At 42.9% G+C, this 19,969-nt stretch overlaps 1 protein-coding gene across 4 annotated transcripts in view; it reads right to left on the bottom strand.

The window, feature by feature from the left end:
• Positions 1–19,969, bottom strand: part of LOC101175150 (plexin-A1) — a 186,880-nt gene that overhangs the window by 41,258 nt on the left and 125,653 nt on the right. For all 4 annotated transcript variants that reach the window (XM_011475605.4, XM_011475607.4, XM_011475606.4 and 1 more), the window contains exons 10-12: positions 16,023–16,223; positions 2,147–2,243; positions 81–271 (exon numbers count right to left, since the gene is read on the bottom strand). In XM_011475605.4, the coding sequence (XP_011473907.1) occupies positions 81–271; positions 2,147–2,243; positions 16,023–16,223 (489 nt within the window). The remainder of the gene's footprint in view (positions 1–80; positions 272–2,146; positions 2,244–16,022; positions 16,224–19,969) is intronic.

The following is a 19,969-nucleotide window of genomic DNA, read 5'->3' as shown; positions in this document are numbered from 1 at the left end:
TATTATCAAAGGCTGGTTTAACGAAAACTTTTGACACAGTTTTTTAATAGGAAATGTTCTGCTTAAAAAAAAAGGCTTACCTTTGTGATTTTGGGGTGTATACAACGAGTGTTTCCAGTGGTAGCATGCATCCAGGTAGTTTCTGGGGGGGTACACTCCTGTCTCAGTGAGCACTTCTTCTCTGCTGCGCACCAACCACACTCAAACCTGGGGTTGGCCTTCAAGCACATCCCACAGCTTTTTCTTAATGCGTCGCACTTGTACAGGTGAGCTGTGGAGAAGAAGAGCAGAATTGAAAGAATGAGGGCCTTTGTGGTTTGCTGTGATCACAGGACAGACCTTTGTTTTAGCTAAGAGCATCGTGAACACTTTTTTTTTTAATCAAAGTTGATTTAAATTTGCCATATTCACCTAAAATCTCTGCAGGGCTTCCAAATTGCAGCTGAGTCTCTGTTTCTCAAAGGCCCCAGGAATAGTTCAGCTAAGCTTTTCTCTTCTCTGCTACTTCATCCACAAATCCCATTGGTCATGGAGCGGCTCCAAAGAAACTCTCTACCAATTACTGGCAGCTAAACGATTTTCCTCTAATTACATGAACTTATCAGTATTTACGTCGAGTGAACATTGCTCACATTCCATCAGATGATTATGATCATTGAGAAACTGCGAGGGTTGGTGGGCGACTTTGTAAGTCACCCCTGGATGCACTTCAGGATCTTCACATTTGAGATAACACGCCGCGCTCAGACACTGACGCGGTGATGCTGATATTGCGAGTCTGCATTGGGCTGTGCGGCGCATATGTTACCAACACATCCATATGACATCAGTCACAGCCGGCAGCTCGAAAAATATATGAAACATGAGACGGCAGCAGCTTGCAGCAAACATTTAGCCTAAATGAAGTGATCAATACACAAAGTGACTTCCATTACTGACAAATTGCTATAATCACTTCTTAACAATCCACCTTTCATTTTCTAATGTGGAAGGACTAAACGCCAACCCCAGATCCTCACTCAAACCAGCAGCACACAACATAAACCCCCAGTGCTCGCTGGTTTGGTGACCTCACTGCAGGGGTGTATGTTACAGCCCCCCACCCCACTGTGAAGGACCAGCCTCAATAAACTCCAAAGACTGTTGTAGCAGAGACGACATCCAACACACACGGCCTCATCGTCTCTGACACACAGTAGAGCGATAAGTCGGAACGCACATCTAAATCACGACACAGGGGTCAGCGCTAGCGCAGGTTAAACAGGCTCCAAACGGGAAATTTCCCAGAAGTCTCTGGGAAAAAACTAGTGTGCATTGATTAGCGAATATAGAGGACAATGCATTGTGTTTGAAAACAGAGGGGAAAAAAGGTATTTTAATGTTTTTTTTTATATAAATCATACAATCTTTTATCATCAGAACACTGGATTCATAAATAGTTTTCATAAAATGCTAATTGGTGTTATATTTAACGTTAAAAAAACAAAGACGTTGAAGTCCAGAGCACTGGAAAGTCCCGTCCCCTGTAGACTTTTAGGGGTTAGAAGTAGTGAGGGAATTGGAGCATAGCCTCAGTGTTTTTATAGTTAAGGACTGTTAAAGTCAAATCATGTACAATATTTACATTTACCCAGCTGTTTTAGTGTTTTGGGCTTCAAGCGAACATCCCTGTACCCAAAATATTAACCCCGGAGAACCCACAGGGTGAAATTTGACCCTTTTTAAAAACAAAGAAAAATTTAAATGCATGAATTTGAATTTGTGATTTAAATAAACAAAATTGAAAAAAGAAAATTGTTGTTGGGTTCTCCAGGGTTAAACCAAATGTTGTAGTTACCAGTAACAAAGGAAAGTGACAGTTACATAAAATGTGCAATTGGCACAAGAAATATTACCTTTATGAGTGCATAATTTGCATTTTTTTAAAGAAGCGGCATGTTTTTGATGGGATTGAAAATATGAAATATTTCTAAAAGATAGACTAACTGGAGTCAAACTGTGAAAAATATATGACAAATCAGATGAAATCTTTTCCTCTGGGGTGACGTGTTTTATTTCCTTTATTAGAGCTCTTCTTTAGGTTTTGAGGAAAATATTAGAGCTTAAGCTGCTGCACTGTAAACTTTAATAATGAATAATAACTCACCTTTAATGTTGAGTGGGTTGTCGATGACAAATTTTCCATTCCACATCACAGACAGATCCACCGGCAGGTCGCTGATGTCATCGCCCTCGTAATTGTACTAGAATAGAAGAGAACATCTCAGTTTACACTCAAAGTTTCTCAAACAGTTTAATTAAAATCTGTATGAGGAATTATGAAAAACAGGAAAAAACCCTCAGAAAGCTGAGCAGAGTTGGTTGTAATATCTGACGCCGAGCTTCTCAAACAGCCAGAGGATCATAAAAATGAATGATGAGAGACAGACTATATTGTGATTTTTACACACGGAGCATCCGCTGCTGCCTGGCAGAGCACAGACTTGATTAAAAGATTGGGAACCTCATCCCCGCACGACTCATTCCATTCCGATGATGAATGAAAAGCATAATATATCTTCAACAATAATATACTCATCTAATTTTATTTTTTGCATCCTGAACTCATAAGGGTTGAAATGTAATTGACTCGTCGTCGACATAATCCGTTTTATGGATTCGCTGTAAATGAGACAACAAGCTCCAAAAGCGGTGATGTGAAGGCGTTTACCCAAAAGGCGACAGAAAGGGCTCCTGGGAGACACCTCACAACGAATTCATTATCAGAGTCGCTTATCCTCGCAGAGCCAAGCCCGGCTCTGAAGTTTGCACCCCCTCCTGCAGCGGCCATGCGTGAAAATGCTCATTCTTTGCATTATTACCCACTTGTTTGCTTTGTATGCTAGTTTGGGCCATGCTGCCAACGTGAGGGCCGGTGGCTAAAATGGCTGGGGCGTGAACTAATAGCCCTGTCAGTCAAAGGGGGCTCCGTCACTCCCCCCCCCCCCCCCACCCCCCACCCCCACCCCCGATGTGGTCAGTATCTTCTGTGGCCTTGGGGTGAGAGACAGCAGCACTCTTCCCTTGTAGTAGAGTGATGATAAAATCCAATGCGACAGCCCGGACCCGAGGCTATGGGACCCTCACAGATTCCATCCAGAAACAACTTCACCACGATGTGATATTACCTACTTCACTGCAACACTCGGGGATTTATCTAGACATCTGTAATAATAGGTTTTTTTGTAGTATTTCAGGGGGGAAAGACCTGAGACGTGTGCACAGACAAGATAAGGAAATGAGAGGACACAGCATGTGCGAGTGGCTGATGAATTCTTTCTTTGCTTCTCTGATGGGATGATTTGCATTTAGTAGACCCTGAAGGTTAAAGGAAACTTAAAAAAACAGAGACGTCTCGGTGCATCCGGGAAGTCCCACCTTCTAGTTCTTCCTAAACCGGGCTCATTTTAGCGCCCTAACTTATTCAACAGCCCAACCAAAGAGGACCCCCACAAGCGGTGCACTCAAATAGATATCTGTTACGTAATGCTGATGTGTGCATAGCTCGACTTTAACCTTTACTAAAACATAGAGCGCTGAGATGATTGAATTACCCCCCACCCCCCGGATTGCAAAGCGGAAGGTGAGCTAAACGGCAGAAAATCTTCTGGAGGGATTGGAAGCACAGAGATGAAGTGAAATCAAAGAGGAGGTGGTGGGAGGAGGACCGACACAGCCAGCAGCAGGGAGGGGTGGAGGGCAGGTTATCCAGCAGCGGGGGTGAAGGAGATATCGTGAGGCCAAGACGGATGGAGAGAGGTGATTGTGTGTTATTCTGTGGACACCATTCATTTACACATGGAATAAGAGTCCAGGGCTGAGCTATGTGCTCCTGAGCTGGTGGGGGCTAAAGTGAAATTGGCATTTTCAATTTGTTCTCTGACATGTCTGCCTTGGTCTTTTCACACATCCCTCTGCCTCTCTGCCTATCCCCACCCCTCTCATTATTCCCTCTGCACACAGCTCTTCCTCTATCAATCTCAGCTCCTCTGCCTCAATCCTCCAAAGCAGCCAAACCAGGAAATATGAAGCAGACCGCCAGTGGCGGTTCTACACTAACTTACTCCCTGGGCGAGTAACCCCACCAGCGCCCCCCCCCCCCCGCACACATACAAAATTTGACAACATCCTGTTGTGTTCCCTATCTTCTATTTAGCCAATTTACTCAAAAAATGCATGAATTTTCTAGACTCGTATTACAGGGGGGTCAAACTCAGTCACACAGAGGCCTAAGTTAAAAACACGCTTAAGGTTTTGGGCCGAAGAAGATAAACATTTACTGAACACACTAAAGCTAAACTTTTAAACTTTTTAAACTGAAATTTTTGAACATAAATATGAATAAAAACAGGAACATTAATCCAGAATAACTCAAGTTAAACCTTAAATAACTTGTAATATTTTGTTCTCCATATAAATATATTCTGTCAAAATTATACAAATATGAACATGCTGCAGGACAAAACAAAGAAAGCCTGGAAATATTAATAAGAAATTATATATCAAATAATTCCATTTTTGTTGCTCTTTCATCATTTTTTAGAGAATTTTTTTTTAGAGCTGGACTCCTGCTTCATTTTTAGCAATAATTTCTTAATGTGTGACGTCCTGTGTGTGTCTTTGTGAAACATATCAGAGGGATTAGATCTAAAAAATAAAACTTATTGTGATTAATATGTTTAGGTCTTATAAAACATTAAAGACTAAATCTTAGAACTCATCAGTGGGATTACTCCAAAAATATTTGGCATTTCCCTAAATTTGTGCAACACCAACAGCAGAAATCCTCCAAAAAAACTCAATCCTAAAAAAATGGTCTGCGCTCATCCCCCCTCCCCCTCCCCCTCCCTCTCCCTTTCCCTCTGACACACGCGGCTCCGTCTCTATGACGGGAGGCGCAGCTGCGGCTCAGAGTTGATTGGGAGTCCTTTTCTATCTGACAATCACCTGTTAGTGTGATTCACCCAGCCACCGGCGAGTTGCGCTCCCCTCTCGAGTTTTTTGACTTATGTTCCAAAGACTACCGCAAAGAGGTGTGGCCGCAAGCGTCTTGCAGCAGAGGGCGGTGGTCACGTGCGCATCGGGTCTGCTGTGTCGGAGCAAAGAATTGTGGGAAATAATCTCCATTGCCTGCTTTCTTCGAAATTGGCTTGAGCACGGATGTTTGTTCTGCCTAATTCCTTTTCATGTGCCTGTTTTACGTTGTTTCACTCTGAGGTATTCTTTTTTTTTTTTTGCACCATAAGTGTGAAGAGCAAATAGGAGGAAGACATTCTTAAGAGTCTGATGTGTCAAACTAACAGCATTAAGCGTCGGTTGCTGAAGCATTTTCAAATTAAAAGCTCTAAGCTTCCTCTTTGAATATAGTATGTAGCACATTATGTGTAACGCCTCAGGCACGGCAAATGCCGCCCCCTATGTATTGCCGCCCTGGGCGACCGCCCACATCGCCCATATCAAAAACCGCCACTGCAGACCGCCCCCCCCCCTCCCATTGCACATCCTCAGAGTTACTACAAATATGCCTCCTGCAACCGGGGCAGTTTCCACAAAAACCACGCCGGCAAATCCGTCAGAGGCTTCTCTGTATGGAAAAATAAAAATGATAAACAAAAACACATGCGGGACCATAAAGCACTCAACCAGCACATGAAGGCCAGCAGCCATCACTTCTTCTCTGAAGCTCCAGCATATGGACTACTTCAACATCTCCCAGCCGCCGTCCTTCCCTCGCCACCAACAGACCACCCAGTCTGCCTGGGAACAACAGGGATTCTCTTCACTGCGGCGAGAGCGTACTCAGTCTGAGTGCGACTGATCACGCAAGACAAGGGCGACCAAGAAACGCCAGAGAGGGAGATGAGAGAAAGAAGGAGTGGCAACAAAAGAAAGATAAAGATGGGACACCAGGGGATAAAACGCAGAGATGTCGCTGAGATAAAGCTGCTACTAAGGAGGCTCATAGAATCATAGACTCTGAATGAGTGCACGATGTCCACAGCGACAAAGAGAGCGCAGCTCTGCCTCCGGGCAACACAACTGTTGCTAAGCCTTCCTGCACAATCACCCCACACATTCCACATCGTATCCATCAAACAGTCATCAGTGACACAGAGTGGAATGTAGTGAAGGCAGATGGGAAACGACCAAAGTAAGCCTAAAACATCAGGATGGTTTATTAAAACACCACAAGCGCGAGTTTGACCGTCTGGTTTGTTGGTCCTTCAATATCTACTCATTTGACAGATATTCAAAGGGAGTGTCAAACATAAGTGTATCCATTAATAACCAAAAACCAACAAAATGGCCAATAAAAACTGACAGTTGGGTCATGTGACTGAGACCTGAGGATGTGAGGACTTCAACTACTGTAGAGGTTTCAGACAAAAGGCTTAGAAAGTAACTTCTTGGCTTAGCTTTTAAGCGGGTTTACACTTCATTATGTTGGTTTTTGAAAAACTGATTTTATGGACTGTCATGATTCTGATTATTTCTATGATTATTGTATTACATTGTTTATTTATGTATTTATTTATATATATGTAAAACAGTCTGAGGAGCCCTGCAGAAACAGTCCTCTCAAAAATAAAGTTGAATTTGAAGGATCTCTATAGATTACTGTTGGTGGACATGAATGATTTGAAGAAGCTTAAAGTAAACCTTTGGTGCAGTATGAATAAGGGAGATCTACCGAACGTCCAGGAATACTGGGTTGTTACGGGACTCTACTCATCATTAGCCATTTGGTTCTTTACTTTAGACCAATAGCTAATTAGTCCACCTTTCTCCTCAGCCAATCACAGTCATAGTTTCGCCTTTAAATCCATGTCTCCGCCCACTTCCACTCCTTCCTCTACTTGGACCGATCCTTTGTCATTGTCTGGCCTCCAAGCACCACTAGAGTCTAGACTCTGGGGTTTATTCATCTATGGTCCGATAGCAACACAGCATCAACACACAGCCGAACCACCGATGATTATGGACATTTACATTTTCTAGAAAACAGATAAATCTTTCCTCGAATTCCGAAGATCACTCCATATTGAAATGTTCAGCTCAATACCAAAAACTCAAACTCATTTAATGTTGCCAAACTGTTGGCCGACTTTGTTTTTCACGATAAAACAACGGTTTAAAAACGTAGATCCAGGCAGCAGATGTTTCCAGGGAGATTATTGCTTTTCTTTGGAGATTGGAGAGTGTATCTAACGTGAGCAGACTCATTTCTGAGTGGTTTGTAGATGATTCACTATTGGAACTTCTGCTGCGCTGTTGAAATAAGTAAATATCCACTTTTTCCTGCACAGATTGTAGTTGGTTTAATTTCAGTCAAGACCTTAAATGTCTCAGTGTATCAAGTCCATCAAGGAGCAGAATGGCAACCTGGTTTTCCAGCAGTTATCTGATGCCAAACGGGTCCAACGGCTCCGTACAACTGGATCGGAACTTTCCAGCCATTAAATATGTCCGCTCTGTCAGATCCCCTCAGGACAGAAGACCTGCCGCAGTAAAGGGCGAGAGGTCGTGCGGCCTTTCAGCTCCGCCTCTACATTTAAGATGATTGGTGAATCAGAACACGGTCATGATCCCCCTCCCCTCCTCCTCAAATCACACGGCCAATTCTGTCTGTTCAAGTAGAAGATGACGGCTGAACGCGGACCGCCTGACTGTGCCCGTCACTCACAGGTGGGGGGTGTGCCTGTGTCAACAGCTGGAACTACCCTTCCTGCCCTTTACGCTGTAATCCATGTTACAGGCATGTGTCTGTGTTTGTAAATTGATCTTCAGATGGGGGGGTCACGTGTCAACACGAGAGACAATAGGATAGCGGCCGGTTCCCTGGATGGAAGCATGAATATTTAGTCTGCTAGAAGTGTGCACGTACATGTTTAATGGGCAGCAGAGGCTGGGGGAGGAACTGGAAGAGTGAGGTTATGATCCAACGCTCATCTTTTCTCATCACACCAGAAGCTTATTAAATTTTCATACTGAAACAGCACTGTTGCACAATTCCTGGTTTGGGGAATAGGAGCGAGCGTGAGCGCTAAATTAACTGTACAACAGCAGCACAGAGGAACCATGTCTGCTCTGGAGGACTAAAGCATGGCGTCACGCGTTTGTTTTGAAAAGAAGAGATCAGAAAAGGAATCCAAGTCACTCCAATGAAAATGGTGTTTTTAACATGTTCTTGTCCCATTTTTTTGATGATGGAGGACACATCTGAAGAAAATTAAGCTTACATTTGCACTTTTGACTATTTCTTGATGTGAATCGTTGTGAATCAGACGGAGCAGAAAAGAATGCAGTTTGAAAAAGATGGTATTTGTGACGTTGAAAACACGTTTGGTGGGTCACAAGTTCCCTGCTCCATTCTGATGCAGGCAGACAAACAGATCCATGAGCGTCTTTGTTTTTCCTCGTTTGAGCTGGAACCTGGATCTAAACTGTGCGGCTGGATTGCTCCGATATTCTTCACCATTTGTGTTGCACCGGTAATGTTAGCTTGGGGCTGTAAGCTAGCAGGAGAGCACGTAAACAATGGGGAGGGTAGGAGGGCGTGTTGCCTTAGCAGCTACAATCCCGCCTATAACTTGGAGGCAAAATTCTGATGATATCCTGCCGCTCTGCAGAAACTATGTCGTAGAAAACGACAGTTTTAAAAAAAAAAAAATTATTTTGGCCAGAATGGCACCACTTTTATTAAAAGAATGCTGGGACCACTTTGAAAATCAATCAATAGATGATTGAAGTGGGACTTTAGCAGTAAAGGTTTTAGCTAATGCTGAACACAGAAAACTTCCAAAGCTCTGCAGAGGATGCAGTCTCATTAATATATGACATGTGGACTCAAAGACAGAAGCCTAGTGCACTGCAGAAATGCACCGCATCACTGTTTTTGTGCTACAGTAGATTTGATATGGAGCTGCTGCATTTTCCTCAAAGTGCGTAAATGTACGGAGCAACCAAAACCAGGTTTAAAGTCTGACCGTTGGCGGTTTGGAGCTGCAGTCTGGCCTTCTCTGCACCACAGACGCTCCGTCACAAAGAGGAGAGCTCTCGCCTGCCGTGGGAAACTATGTTTATGAAGTAGATTTAATCGAAAGTGTGTGAGCGAGAGGACCGTCACCGACTTCATGACTAACATCAGTTCTTTTGGCAGAGGGACATGCTGCTGTGAGGAAACGGTGACCTTTCACAGACTGATGCTCCGTCCCTATAAGAGTGAGTGTGCTCTGTGTGCGGTCCGGCTCCTTGGAAGTTAACTCCACCCATAATAAAGGCCTGTTAACCAGCGCTAATCGCTACTGCTAACAGGATTGGAGCACAGCAGTTACTCAGCTTCTCTTTTTTTCTTTGTTTTTACACAGAGAAACGATCCACAAAACACTTTTCTTCACTAATGGAATGAGGGAAAAAAGGAGAAAAATGCTGGCTGGAGAGAAAATGGTGCTGTCATAGTCGATGTTTCATTTTTCAGCCAACACATTAAGCTGGTGTAAGCTTACTGGACCTCTGCCAGGACAAAAGGGTTGCAGAAATGTCTGCGTTTTCCTCTTCTGTCAATCTCCCCTTTTTCCTTTGAAGGCTTTCCTTTTACTGGAGGACTTCCCTTCACAGACACAAAAAACTGGAATTCTGCCTTACATGAAAAACTGGAAGAAACATATGTTTCCCTGAGAAATCAAAGTGGAGAACCCAACAATCTCTTTAAGAAAAAGACAGAGGTTTTCTTCAGCCAGGAGAATTAAAAACAAATCTCAAAGTGATCAGCTCTGATCCTGCTCCTAATCGATGTTCCACTGCAAAAAAAAAACACAAAAGAAAATCCATGTAACAGCCCCTGACAAAGTGCAAATAATCCCATCCTGAGGAACATTTCCTTAAATACTCACAAAAGAGTGGAAATGTGCAGCTCTATTACAATATGTAAAGTAAAGGTTAGCAACAATGAGGAGGAGATTGTTAAAGTGGGGCGAGACGGCTGAGATGCAATTAGGTCTCATTTATCCAGGATGGGATTGTGGGAGTTCTGCTCTTTACCTGCCCGAGAGGCTGAAAACATCAAAAAGTTTATCACTTAAATAACTTGAACAATTAAAAAAATATAATGTGAGAAAAATCAGGATTATCAAAAAAGATGGTTATTATGGCTTCCTGGAGTCAATGGGTACTTCCTGTTTGGAATGCCAGGGGAGGCGGGGCCACTCAGTCCAGTTCTGAGATACGGTCAGTATCTGAGATTCATAGACGAACTTTTTACTTTGATTTCTTTTTCTATTTTATCAAAGTTTTCAGTATTTCTTCAGACTTTTTTTTTTCAAATTTAAAAATGTAATTTTGAGTTCATAATGAGTACAAGTACTTTTAAGTTTATAAAGGTTTTCAAATCTTTCAATCTGTTTTTTTCTTCCTTTTAAGCTGATCCTCATTTGACCTCATAGTCTGGGCCTCAGACGCCCCCCCCAGGAAGGCATGTTTGCTGTGTGACCAGCGTGCTCCGAGTTGACTGCTGTCCCTGCAGACATGATGAGCATCATCTCTGGTTTGTTAAGCTTTCCGTTCCCGCCTTCATCTATCCATTCAGCTTCCTCCTCCCCATCGTCCTTACTTGCCCTTTCCTCCTGTAATCAAACTCTCCGCACAGGTTCAGTTCAGCCTCATTTCACTCTTCCTGCTCATCCATCTTTCAGCTTCATTCCTCTTTTTCTTTATGCTCCCATTTCTGACTCCACCTTTTTCCAAATGTGTCAGGAGGATTTTTTCTTCTACTGTCCTGCTGTATGTGAGTTTGCGTGCGTACAGACATGCCGGTGTTGGTCTCTGCTGCCCGACTGCAATTCATCATCATTTTATCTCCCTTAATTAGATGCCATCAGGACCCCTGATACTCCGCTTCTCTTCTTTAACAAACAGCCGTTCTTTACACACACACACACACACACACACACACACACACTCTGTTCAAACTAGATTTTCTTCTTCTGCCCCATGTCTGCTTTTCCTCTTCCTCACGGGGTGACGGAGTGGGAGGAAGAGGGTGATGGAGTGGCCAACTGGTTTATCAGACGGAAGGTAATGGTGTATGGCCCGAGCTGATATTATCTGTCCTCTCGTTCCTGCCCTCTAGGGAGGAGCAGAGAGGAGGAGAAAGAGGAGAAGAGGGCAGGGAAATGGAGATGCACAGAAAGGACAAAAAAGGCGATAGCAGGAACAGAAATGAGGAGTCCTCAGCAGTTTGAGTTTCTCAACCTTTGCCTCCGAATGATATCCAGCTGTTCTCCATCAGCCACCCTCCCCGACCCAGAGGTGTGATCATTCGTGTGTTTGTTCACTCCCATGACCCCTTTGGCGTTCTTCGCACGACTTCCCAGCCCAGCAGCGCAGCATCACATTGGACCTTGAAACCTAACCACAAGCTCAGATTGGATGGCGCACACCAGGAAGCTGTCTGGACCGGGTCACACAAGTGCAAGGCTGCAATCTGGACACATGCTCGTTGTTTTGGGGGCTGCTGACCACCGCTTAGCGCTGCCATACGGCCGCGCGGATGGCTGGAAATGTCTGCTCCGTGACACAACCCAAAGCCAGAAACGTTCATTTTTACAAAAGGATCAGCTTTAATTAATTGTGCGTTGGACAAAGTCATTCTTTCATCTGCTCTTACGGCCTCCAGAAAAAAAGAAAAGTGGAATCGTTTTAGCAATGTTCCCAACATCAAAAGGCAGAAACGTAAACTGTGTGACGAACAGCCCCACAAAAAGTTCCGCCCAGCAGAATTTACAGCTCTAGGCAGTTTTAGAATCTCCTGAAGTACCGTCCTTCCAAGTTTGAACAACTTAAACACAGAGTGGCCTACTTCGTCCTACATCTCTGTTTGCAAAAGCAAATCTTTTTCCAACCCAGCATCAACTCCGAGGCCTAACAATCCACCGGCTCCTTCCTCCCTTTGGGATCAGCTATACGTTCAGAAACTTTACACGCAAATATTCCCGCAGGACCATGTATGGTTAGTCAATACTCAATGAGGTTAGTGTGGAGCTAAAGTTACGCTATCATATTTCCTATGTGGCACATATGCAGTGTTATTGACAGCCTCCTGTTAGTGGATACAACGTTCGGATATCGAGTTATGACGGTCGGAGTAGAAACAGTAAAGTATGGGAAACGCGAGTTCCAGCCTGATCTGAGTGGAAGTCTCTATCCTCTGGATACAGTTACTCCTCTGGAAAGTGTGATGATATTGAATGAAAGAGAGGAGAATGAGTTTAGGCCTCAGGAGAGACTTCTGAGCTGATATGTACCCCCCCCACACCCTCATCCCAGCACTCCCTCTCTCTCTCCCACAATCATTTAACTCACAATTGTCTCATAGACGCCAACTTCCAGAGTTTATCTGATTCTCTGTAACTGCCATTAGCTTTTAGTCACTTTGTTCATTTTTCTTTTACATTTAACACCTGTTTTCCCATTTTCCCCCCAAACAGTTTAATGTCAATATCTGTGTTCATTGTTTTAGAGGCAGCGAAGAGTTGCAAGCTTTGGCTTCCGGGTTGAAGCCTCCTCAAAAACAAATTCCCTTCTGGATTTGTTTTGAATTTTCTAACTGGATCCAGGTCACTTCACTAAGAACGAGAACATCGCTGCAAATTGAAGCTAAAAAAAAAATAATAATTCAACTTTACAACAGAAATGAACAAACTAACAGCCTGATTTCTAAGATTTTACTCTCATTTTGGGACTAAATTTCTCAACAATTTTAATGGAAAAACTTTTTTCATTAAGCTCTGGTTTTTTAAGAATTGCCATAACCCCCTGAGACACCTATTGATGCAAATACACATCAAACCACTATGCTCCACTATGACCTTTAATCACCGAAACTCGCATACATTTCCAACCATTTACAAAAATTAAAGTAATTTCAGCGAAACTTGAAGCAGAGAAAAGCAGCTTTCTGCTGATATGCAACACAGCATAGTAGTAAAGTGTTTAGATATGCGTTCATTGTCACTGTCCACTCGGAAAATCAAATTGAATCACAGTGCAAAAAAACACATCTAACTAAATATAATATAAAAATGTCAACATGTAGAATATGTACATGTAAACCCACGTAAATCAGCTGATTTTGACGCGTTGTATTACGGCGCAAAGCCAGAATCTGGGGATTCGCATTGAATAAACGATCAAACATTTACTGTATTTAAAAAACTGTTATTTAGACGTCGCCGGTGACATGTCACGTGTTACAGAGTTAAATCTATTTGAAAGCAAAAACCTAAGTGTTTATTTTTTGTCTTTATAGCTGGACATAAGTTCAGGTGTCAGAGGGTTGAAATAGCCCACAAGTGGGGGTCCTTAGAACGACAAATGACCATAATAATCCTCAAACCTAGAAGAGCCAGAGTCATGTCTTTCCATCAGGGAACAGACTCCAGCTGAATCCTCAGACCAAAAAAATTTTCTGATTTAATCTGTTGATCACATTTATTTTCCCAACAAAGTTAAGATGCTGAAGCCATATTGGAGTGATTTGGACCATTATGGGATGTAAGAAACTTACATGATTGGGAATAAATGATCATCCTCATTGATTTGTTTGTCTTTTAAACCAATTCAAGTGAGATCATCTCTATTTGAGCATCTATTTCATTTAACACAAATGTAAAGCGTTTGACTCATAGATTTGCTCTCAAAACAACGTTTGTCCAGATTTAGACTGTTCCCAGGAAATATGTCACCTTAAAGAAACTTGCATACAAAAATATCATGAAATAAAAAGTGCATTACCATTTAATAAACAGGTGGATAACAAACCAACAGTTGTACCCAATTGTACACAATTCTGGAGTGAGTTTAGACTCAAAGAAAATAAAATTTGAGAAAAAAATTGAGAAAAAAGGATAAACTAATTTTTAAAAGCCTCATTATTTTTGAAATAGTGCTCTAGAACTATATTAAGACTCTCATTCTCATAATTTATGACACATAGTTAAACTCATAATCTCAAGCCTGCATGAATAATGCCTTGCTGGCATCTTTTTGGCGTGCCAGATCTTAAAGTGGATGTTTGCAGACTCCCATGAACGTGCAGCGTCGATATCTGACCACGCAGTCAAGCTGCCAGTGCTAATTGCTAAGAAGGACTAAGTGCTGACAGCCGTAGGCTAATTACTGTTAGCATGTTGTCTGCTTTCTGGACATCAAATGGAAAAGTTCAGCTTTTGCTTTGAGCCGGACTCAGCCGCAGATTACCAGCGGCCTTGCAGCAACAATAAACGGTCAATAAAAAAGGCATCTCAGTGGAAAGACGAGCCTTCTGCCAGATAATGACCCGCGTCTGTGCAAACAACTGCCAAGCCTAAGCCAAACGCTGTAAACTACCTGTCAATACGGAAAGAATAGCGTTGAGGAGGGATTAGAGGAGGCTGCTGTTGTGCCAAATGTGCTTGATAACTAATGTGTCATAGGTTTGCCTTCACTTTGAACTGAAAAATTACTAAAAGCTAGAAAAAAAAGGTTTATTTGATGCATTAAAGTCCCACTCCCATCATCTATTTTTAAAGCAGCGCCAGTGGTCTTTTTATTACGATTATGGCGTTTTTCTAGGACATAGTTTCTGCAGAGTGGCAAAGGTTATTAGAAGTTCATGAGTTGCATGTGACATAGAAAACCCCCCCCCCCCCCCCCCTTCTGTTTACCCTCACACCCCCAAGCTAACATTATCAGTGAAACATTGAAAGCTATCCAGCCATCCAGCTTTAATGCAGATTCCAGCTCAGACAAGGAAAACTAAGACATACATGGATCTATTTGTCTGCAGGTGGATGCATCAGAATGGAGCGGAGCAGTGAGCTTCTGGCCCCGCCCATTTCACTTGCTACATCACAAATAACATCTTTTTCAAACTGCATCTTTTTTCAGCTCCTAATTCACCACAATATGGACATAGACATACACAGAAATGGAAGACTATGTGGAAAAATGCCACAAAACACCAAAAACACCATTTTCATGGGAGCTGGTCTTTAAAGTGCCACCAGCTGAACTCTCATGAAACACCAAACCTCTTGTCCAAAACGGCGAACCAGAGAAAGGACCAACGCAGCCGAAGTGAGCGTATGAAAGAAAGAGGGAACGTCAGCAACAGGAGAACATGATGGACAGAAGGACGAATGGAGTGAGAGGAAAATGAACTCCAGAGAAGGAGAAGTAAAAGTATGAAGAGAGTTGAGGTGTAAACACGATCAATCCGCTTCCAAGGAGGATCAGAAACAGACTTCCTCTTCACATTTTCAGCCTCGATGAAGCGCATCGCTAGCTACCCTCTTATCTGTCATGCTAGTTTGAAGTCACACACACATCCACACATGCATGCACACATCCCTCCCTGTGCAAAAAACCCTTTCACACACAAAACAGGACAGAAATTCTTATGAGAATCTTCAGGGAAAATGAACAATATCCTCTTGGCAACACTTTAATCCAGCAAAAGCTGAAATCTAATACCTAAAAACACAATTTATGAAATGTCAAAAGTCTGAAACAGACACAAAATTGAGCTAAAACCAAAAATCCTTAATAAAAATACAGCTCTGTGCTATGATTTAGAACAAAAATGAATAAAATCTACATCCCGTTTTCTGAATAATTATATAGTTTCTGATTGCAAACTATAGAAGTCATTATTAAGCATTTGGTCACAAAGTAATCAATCATGAGGACTACAGGCTCTCAGACTGATCATAGCTGCAGGCGTGGTGTCATCACTACCTGCCTGTTTTAATGAGGCCGGAGCAACAATGAATGTTCGGACTCTGCAGAATTATACAAACTTATCCAACACTAAAGCATTTGGCTTCAGAAAAATGATTTCTTTTTCTCCACAGTAATGAGTGAAAATCCACCACCAACACCTGCTGTGTTTTCCTCCATTAGCAGAGCTGACAGAGTCTCCACATATTCCCCACATTCTGTCTCACCGCTGTTTTCTGGCACTGGATGGACGTGCTGTTGAAGCGCACGGCCGGAACGCTGTGGGTCTCCCCCTGGATGTGGAAGACGCACTCGTAGTTCCTCTGTCCCGACTGCGGCTGCGGCAGGTTCTTGGCTGCTAAGTGGATGGGCTTGGTCACGCCGACCGGGATGTAGATCTGGGTGGAGGGCAGGATCTGGGGGCAACCCTGCAAAATTCAGAAAGATGGGTGAGCACGCTGACCTCAGCAAGGAACAAGAAAAAGGCTTCAGGAGGCTACAAGAAGAGCTAGCATTGAGGGTTTTCTCCAAAGAGCAGACAAATGATTGTATGGATTGTGTTGTTGCACATTTTGTCTCTTGTTTTGTAACATATATTTCAGTTTTTTTTTGTGTGTCTGTCATTATTGCAGTTACAAAAATGTAATTTATCTTCATAGATATGAATGATTTTCAGGTTTCTCAGTCATCTTTGTTCTTCTTGTTGCAGTTAATAAAATTGATTTGATTTGTTTATTTAAAGTATTGATTGTAGTCAATACAAAAAAAAATCACAGATTTGTCAAACTCAATACAAAAATGATGAAATGCATAGATTTAAAAAAAAAACAATAAAATCAAGTGCTTATGGTTATTGATTATCTTTAGAAAACAGTAATGTGAATCATACACCATGAAACAGATATGCAGTAATCATTGATTACAATTCTGTATCTATATTGTCACCTAACATGTTCCAGTGTTTTTGTCATAGTCTGCTTTTGTGTATGAGTGCAAATGCATGTGTGTGTGTGGGTGTGTGTGTGTGTGTGTGTGTCTGTACAGGTTAAAAGGTAAATCAACCTTCTCACTTGAGTTCTGGTCATCAAGTTGTTGAAAAAGGAATTTTTTTTTTTTAAAGGACCGCCTGCTTAAAATAAGAATCTCTCCTGTGTTATTGTTCATTTCCAGACCAAATGAAGTCACTACTGAGTTCCTGCACGGACATGTCACCGATTCACATCAACAAAAACAAGAAATGTGGAGGAAGAACGAGAGGGCGGAGGTGACAACGACGGCAGTTTAAGGTTCGGTGGAGCCCCACCCAGCCTGCAACATTCCAGTGGTGACAAGGAACCAGATCCCTTTTACACAACTCAAAACTCTTAAGAAGGCCCTTTAAAACCTGTTTCAGGAGGATTTCCAAAAATACCAAAGTGGACAAAAGCAGGATGCAGCTGCGGACATAAGAAGGTTTTCTCCCTCCTATAGTTAAAAAAATAAAAACATCGAAAATCACTGAAATGTATTGAGACCAACTAACAGAATAAAAAAGTTTGACTTCCTCCAGTGATCGTATTAATGCTAACCTAACTTGTCCTTAAATATGAAGGTGATCATTTTATTCACACAAAGTAAACTACAAACAGCTCAGACAGAAAAGTTAAATTATTTAAATTATTTAAAGTGAGAAAATGGTGTTTTTTGTTTTTTTTAACATGTTCTTGTAGCATTTTTCTTAAGTCGCAAGAGTCATTCAAATGAATGGGAAGGTGTGTCCAAACTTTTGGTCTGTACTGAATAAAAAGAAAATTAAACTCAAATTTGCATTTCTGTGTTCTTTATTCAAAATGCTGTGACACAAAAATGCAGTTTGAAGAAAAGCATAATTGTGACGCAGAAAATACGCTGGGCGGGCTACAAGCTCTCTGCTCCGCTCCATTCTGATGCTCAATGAAAAATGGTCCAAGCACGGCTTGGTTCTCATTCCTCGCCAATTTTGTTGCACCAGTAGAGTTAGGATGGGGGCGTGAGGGGCTGTAAGCCAGCAGGACAGTAAATAAACGGGGAGCTTTCAGGACCGGGGATGGGAAAGGGGGCGGGGTTGCACCGTGCCAACAGTTCTGCCCATAACTGAATTTGCCAACAAACTCCTGCTGCTCTGCAGAAACTACGTCCTAGAAGACGACACAGGTTTTGGGATGTTGGCTAAAAACAGTTCAAGTATGATTATCAAGCTTGGCGCCCGGTTTTGACCTAATCCTGTTTGTTCTGCTTCACATTTGTGACAGAAAACTAAAACAAACTGAATGTGGTCCAACAACGATACAACATGGAATAATGTGGAAAAACGCCGACCCGGTCTTTGTTAAATATTCCCAGCATGCAGCTGACCTTTGCCCTCCTCCTTCATGTCTCGTTGTCTCTCCTCTCTAAGCTCTCCCCGCTCCGGCTGTAGCTGCTGTACATTAGAAGCTCCAGCCGGTCCCCAAGGCCTCAACACAATAGTGGAGTTTGTTCATTAGCTCGCTTAGCCCCGGCCTTGTGTGTGTCTGATTACACACAAACACACCACGAGAGAGGGAGGGGGGGGGGGGGGGGACTGCAGGAAGAATCTGAGGTTTCATCCAGAAGGAGGGAAGAGCAGGAGGAAGGTTGCAGAGAGAGCCTGGATGAATGAAACAGAGGAGGTGAGGAAATGGAAGAGGAAGAAAAGAGTGCATGGGAGAAAATTGCAGCTGGTAATTTCAGAGACAGCTGTTGTGAGAAGGGAAAAAGCGAAAAAAGACAACCAATGAATGAAAAGGAAACTGGACCAGTTAAGAGGAGGAGAGGATGGAGCAGCAGTTCTGCCATCTATGAATGCCTCCACACATCCATCTTTAACCACCTCTTGTACCAAGCCCCCGACAATGTCCTACTTAATTAACTGCCTGGAGTCTCAGACAGCTCCAGAAATTGATGAATGGGGGGCAGAGATGGGGGAAGAGGACGGAGAAGAAAAAAGAAATTGATCTGCACTTGTGGAGTTTAAATTTCTGTGGACAGAAGGAGGGAAACGGTTTTTTCTGCTGAAGGGAACTCCACACAGTTTGTAAAATTTTTTGACACGACAAACCATGTTTTATTCATCTGTTTACTGACATTGTGCCAAAGTCAGACGCCTCTTTGATGGGTTTTTGTTTCAGTAAACTACCTCTTTGTGTCCTTTTACATCTCTCAGTCTCTCAATCTGCCACTGCGACGGTGCAATGGAAATCGCCAGAAACAGAAAATCCTGTTTCAGTCTTTCTATCATCTAGTGGTCTATCATCTTTGTCCCGTTCAGGGTCACAGGAGGGCTGGAGGTCGCCCCCACCGTCATGCTGAACGGGGTAAAACATGCAAACTCCAAAAGCACAGCCCCGCTTGAGATATGAATCAGGAATGTTCACGCTGTGACGCAGCAGAGCAAACCATGAAACCAAAACACAGCTGCCACGCCGAGAGGGTCTGGAAAATCCACACGCCGGCCCGGTTGGCTTTACCCAAAAACGTGAAGGCGGCGCGTCACTGGAATGCAGGCGAGCTTTTGTTTTCATCTGGTTCACAAAATATTCTGCTTTGTCCGGCTCCGCGTTTGAGACCCTCTCGGGAAGAAATGGAGGCAAAAGACGGAAAACAGGGGAAGAAAGTGAGGAGGGGGAGATGAAAGGAAAAGTGCTCTGCAGAGAGGAAGCGTTTCATCTGTATTCGTGACAGGTGCCAAAGCAGTTCAAAGCCAGGAGTACAGTAGAACACAATGAAACAGTATTTCACAGGAGGGATTTCTTTGAAGACATTTTTCCTTTTCTACTTCCTCCTCTTTCCTGACTTCTCCTCTTTCAGCTCGCTGGTGAGGACGGATGCTGTGGGTTTGTTTTTTTTTCCTGGGCAGATGTGACACCTCATCCGGCTGATTTCCAGAAGACAGACACGGAGAAAGAGACGGTGCGTCAACGTGTGCACCAAAGACTCACAGCAGCAGTTCAACAAAACCCAAAGGTTTTTGTCACTGGAAACCAAATGAAGAGAGTTTACGGTAAAGATGTGTGGAGAAAAACTGCAAAAACATTACCGCAAATCGAATACATTCATCAGTTCAGCAGTCATCATGAGCATCTAAAGCTTTAGTCACATGCACCTGTATGGGGGGTTGACTCGCACGATGCTGCTT

This window comes from Oryzias latipes, chromosome 5, assembly GCF_053564925.1.
Source record: "Oryzias latipes strain Hd-rR chromosome 5, Olatipes_Hd-rR_3.1".
NCBI lineage: Eukaryota > Metazoa > Chordata > Actinopteri > Beloniformes > Adrianichthyidae > Oryzias > Oryzias latipes.
This window is presented reverse-complemented; position numbering and strand designations above follow the sequence as displayed.